General features: G+C 39.3%; 1 protein-coding gene across 1 annotated transcript in view; it reads right to left on the reverse strand.

The window, feature by feature from the left end:
• LOC125045657 (mucin-5AC-like) overlaps positions 1-4,591 on the reverse strand; it is a gene marked incomplete at its 5' end in the record, with an annotated part of 5,720 nt that extends 1,129 nt beyond the window's left edge. The window contains 12 exons of the mRNA XM_047643069.1: positions 203-318; positions 493-593; positions 800-954; positions 1,145-1,260; positions 1,376-1,479; positions 2,097-2,257; positions 2,393-2,505; positions 2,698-2,798; positions 2,894-3,051; positions 3,174-3,289; positions 3,493-3,593; positions 3,805-4,591. Coding sequence (XP_047499025.1) covers positions 203-318; positions 493-593; positions 800-954; positions 1,145-1,260; positions 1,376-1,479; positions 2,097-2,257; positions 2,393-2,505; positions 2,698-2,798; positions 2,894-3,051; positions 3,174-3,289; positions 3,493-3,593; positions 3,805-4,591 — 2,129 coding nt within the window. The remainder of the gene's footprint in view (positions 1-202; positions 319-492; positions 594-799; positions 955-1,144; positions 1,261-1,375; positions 1,480-2,096; positions 2,258-2,392; positions 2,506-2,697; positions 2,799-2,893; positions 3,052-3,173; positions 3,290-3,492; positions 3,594-3,804) is intronic.
• Positions 4,592-5,000: the final 409 nt, after the last annotated feature.

Raw genomic sequence — 5,000 nt, forward strand, 5'->3', positions numbered from 1 at the left:
ATAAGATCGTAGGACAAAGATTTTCATCTCTATCTCTCTCTCTCTCTTATTTTTTCTATAACTACTCAATTCCACTTTGGGGACACCAATTTGATATTAGTGAAAATAAATATATGATACCCGGCATTGGATATGAAAATGTCCTTAAGAGAATAATCCTAAAAACAAAACTGACTCTATAATGTAACCTAGAACTGCTCACCCCACTCCTGAGTCGGCGTTGGAGATGGTCATCGAGTCATCAAGACAAACAATGAACTTTCCTCCAACTGTGAAGTCGCTGCAACTTATTGATATCCTATCGGTTTCCTGAATGGCCTGTGGATTGAATGTGATTATATCATAGGGAGAAAAATGTTGAATACATAGATAGTCTACATTGTTGGTTTGATGATAGAGAGGCAAAGCAGTGAATAAAAGGCAAAATACTATGGATTACTGATTTCATATCATAAAAAGCGTCTCATTTTACAAAACGTAGGCAGAACTTACGCAGAATATCCAGTTTTTGCTATCTCCGTCCCCGTAGTTCGCAGGATAGTTTGGAGAAGTAAAGATGCTGCTAATACCGGTCAGTAACCACACCTCGTTTGCTATTTAGGGTAAACAGTATTAGTCTATGTTTTTAATCACTTACAACAACTTGGAATTTGAACAAAAAAAAGTAAAAACGCAATTGCATTACCTAATTAGCAAAAACAAAAAAATATATATGTATTATGAGGGAGTTGTGTGTATGGGAAATAAAGTGACCTTACTAGATGTAATGAGAAAACAAAATTTTTCGTTTTAAAATTACCAGCTGGTTTGAGAGGGTCCATGCATATCTCAGCTCTTACAGCTTTGGCGGTGCAGCTGAATCCATCGTAGATACTTCCAGTTGAAACGTCGAACTTGACGCTGGTTCCTCTCTCATTCGTCTTCACGGCCTGGGGCCCAGCGATCCCGCAGTATCTACACGGTATTATTCATTACACAATTATGCGAACGAAATAATACATTCAGTACATTGGGATAATAATTTAGATGTAACATATCAGGTCAGCCTTATTTCCCTTTTGTATGAGAACAAAAGGGAAGCCAATTTTGACATTCCCTCAACAATAATGGGTTATAAAAGTACTTTGAGCACTTGGAAACTCACTCGTTTTCCGAATCGACGTTGGAGATGGTAAGGGTGTCATCCAGACAGCCGAAGAAGGACGCTCCGACTTGGAAGGAATCACAGGACACCTCTATCCTGTCAATGCTGTCGACCGCCTGTGACAGAGTGGTTCGGGATTAGACTAATTTATATTTCCATATGTCAGTTCATCATTTCGTGTAATTATACCACCGTTGTCAAAAAGAGGCAGATGCATAAAATGATACTCACACAGAACCTCCATTCCTTGCTGTCTCCGCTGCCGTAGTTAGATGACGGATAACCCGTGGAAGTGAAAGACTCCTCTTGACCGTTTATCAACCATATCTCATTTGCTGTACACATAAAGGAAACATTTATATATATATATATATATATATATATATATATATATATATATATATATATATATATATATATATATACATATATATATATATATATTCATATTCATATATATGTACATATACATATAATTGTATATACATATACATACAAATAGATTCACTCGGACACACACACACACATATATACACACATATATATATGTATAAATAAATATATATGTATGTATTTATGTGTGTTTGTGTGTGTCTGTGTGTGTATAAATGTATATATATACATATATTATATATATAAATTATTTAAGTATATATATATATATGTAAATACGTGAATGTAAGATATATACATGTATATATATATATATATATATATATATATATATATATATGGATAGATAGATAGAAAAATATAGATATATATAGATAGATGAATAGCTAGACTGATATATGCATATATATATATATATATATATATATATATATATATGCATATGCATACATAACACAGACACTGTGTACAAATATATTTATATATGATAAAGAAAGACGTTATTGCAGTTTCATATTATTAATCATTAAACGACTAATGCTATTCCGCTTGAACTCACGATCTCTGTTGATAGGGTCTTGACACAGAGTTCTGCGCGCCGTGGCAGTGCAGCTGAAACCCGGAGAGCCAAATGCCGATCCGGTGGACAGAGTGACCACGGTGTCGCGTTCAATCGTGTCCACGAATTTCGGTCCGTTAGTCGAGCAGAATTTGTTGCTACTATGGAAAGTAAAAAGACTCTTACACAAATGATGGAGGAACAGTTTACAACACTGCATGAAATGTGAACATATTCAAGGAAATGTGATCACGCACCCCGCATCATAGAATCAGAATGAACTCTGAGTTACTTGCATTTTGGAATCAACATTGGAAATGGTGACGGTGTCGTCTGTGCACTCGAAAAAGAATCCTCCAACGTCAAAGTCGCTGCACGATATCTGGATGTGGTCGTTGGGGTCAACAGCCTGTATGGAAGAGTGCAAGGTAACACAAATAAAATCTTCAGATGCAAAATGTTGTTACATATATATACGTATATGTAAAGTTGTGACCTTATCAGTATTAGTAGTAACGGTTATATGTATATACCTGTCAAGATATATTTATTTTTTACTTTCATTATTTTTCAGAATTATGTTGAAGATGAAAATACTCACACAGAAAACCCATCTTTTGCTGTCTCCGCTGCCATAATTATCTGGATGGTTCGGGGATGTGAAGGTCTCACTGATTCCATTTACTAACCACACCTCGTAACCTGGGAGATGATTATATGCATTCATTTTTTTTTTTTTTTTTTTTTTTATGTAGACGTAAGTTAAAATAATCGCACTAAGAAAATTTCGAACTTACTTGCACGGTCGGTGACGCTGTTGCAGTCTGTTTCCCTCACGGCTTGGGCAGTGCAGGTGAAGCCCTTGTAAAGACTTGACGTCGAGGTCGTGAAGGTAACTGTGGTTCCTCGTGAAGTCGTCTTTACGAGCTGTGGTCCGTCCGTCGTACAATATTCACTAAAACATAAGATATTTATAAGATATAGATATTACTTTATGATAACACATTTAAAAACCTGGATGTTGAAGAGATGAAACAAGTCATTAGATATCTCAAAATATCAATCAGCTTATATCACCTGATGGATGCCTCGGTGTTGGTGATGAGCAATGTGTCATCCGTGCAGCCTAAGAAGAAGCCTCCGACCTGGAAGTCGCTGCAGGTGATCATTATCCTGTCTGCTGAATTTAAGGCCTGAAAAAAAGAAAGAATCCTTCTTTGTTTTGAAAATTTAAAGAGCAGTTGTGCAGTTGTTGGCTGTGCAGCTCAAATACTTTTCTATGGATATTGAACACGAAACTGATAATCAATTGAAGAAAATGTTGAGAACAGTAATGATCACGATAAAAGTTATTTCTTACAAAAGTCATCATAATGTAATTAAAAGAATTACGTACACAAAAAACCCATTCCTTATCGTCTCCACTTCCGTAACTCGAAGGATAGTTTGGAGAAGTGAAACTGTCAGTGCTTCCCGTAGTCAGCCACACCTCATTTTCTGTAAAATAGATAAATAAATAAATGTATCAGATATATCTTAATTAATGGGAAACAAATCAATAATTAAAATTCACTTGAGCAGAAGGGGGGGGGGGGGGGGATAACTATCACCCTATGTCCATATAAAGTACTGATATACTGTATAAAGGCAGATAGATAAACAGATAGATGGATAGGTAAGCATAAACAGAAATTGATTAGTCACTAACCTGCTGGATTAGTGGGATCCAAACAGATGTCCAGCAGAGGTGGATCGGTGTAGATTATGGTGGAGGCTGGTCTGGCAGCAGTTGTGGTGACTGGTGCAGCAGTTGCAGTGGCTGGTTGCGCTGTAGTTGTGGCAGCTGGTTGAGCGGTAGTTGTGGTGACTGGAGGAGCAGTTGTGGTTTGTTGAGCAGTGGTTGGCTGCGCAGTTGTAGTGGTTGGCTGCGCAGTTGTAGTGGTTGGCTGCGCAGTTGTAGTGGTTGGCTGAGCAGTTGTCGTTGGTTGCGCAGTTGTGGTTGTTGGCTGTGCAGTTGTAGTGGTTGGCTGTGCAGTTGTAGTTGTTAGCTGCACAGTTGTAGTGGTTGGCTGAGCAGTTGTAGTGGTTGGCTGTGCAGTTGTAGTTGTTTGCTGTGCAGTTGTAGTGGTTGGCTGAGCAGTTGTAGTGGTTGGCTGCGCAGTTGTAGTGGTTGGCTGAGCAGTTGTCGTTGGTTGCGCAGTTGTGGTTGTTGGCTGTGCAGTTGTAGTTGTTAGCTGCACAGTTGTAGTGGTTGGCTGAGCAGTTGTAGTGGTTGGCTGTGCAGTTGTAGTTGTTGGCTGTGCAGTTGTAGTGGTTGGCTGAGCAGTTGTAGTGGTTGGCTGAGCAGTTGTAGTGGTTGGCTGTGCAGTTGTAGTTGTTGGCTGTGCAGTTGTCGTTGTTGGCTGTGCAGTTGTAGTTGTTGGCTGTGCAGTTGTTGTTGTTGGCTGTGCAGTTGTTGTTGGCTGTGCAGTTGTAGTTGTTGGCTGTGCAGTTGTAGTTGTTGGCTGTGCAGTTGTTGTTGGCTGTGCAGTTGTTGTTGGCTGTGCAGTTGTAGTTGTTGGCTGTGCAGTTGTAGTTGTTGGCTGTGCAGTTGTTGTTGTTGGCTGTGCAGTTGTTGTTGGCTGTGCAGTTGTTGTTGGCTGTGCAGTTGTAGTTGTTGGCTGTGCAGTTGTTGTTGGCTGTGCAGTTGTTGTTGGCTGTGCAGTTGTAGTTGGCTGTGCAGTTGTTGTTGGCTGTGCAGTTGTTGTTGGCTGTGCAGTTGTTGTTGGCTGTGCAGTTGTTGGCTGTGCAGTTGTTGTTGGCTGTGCAGTTGTTGTTGGCTGTGCAGTTGTTGTTGGCTGTGCAGTTGTTGTTGGCTGTGCAGTTGTTGTTGGCTGTGCAGTTGTTGTTGGCTGTGCAGTTGTT

The sequence above is a fragment of the Penaeus chinensis genome, chromosome 37, assembly GCF_019202785.1.
Source record: "Penaeus chinensis breed Huanghai No. 1 chromosome 37, ASM1920278v2, whole genome shotgun sequence".
NCBI classification, from domain to species: Eukaryota; Metazoa; Arthropoda; class Malacostraca; order Decapoda; family Penaeidae; genus Penaeus; species Penaeus chinensis.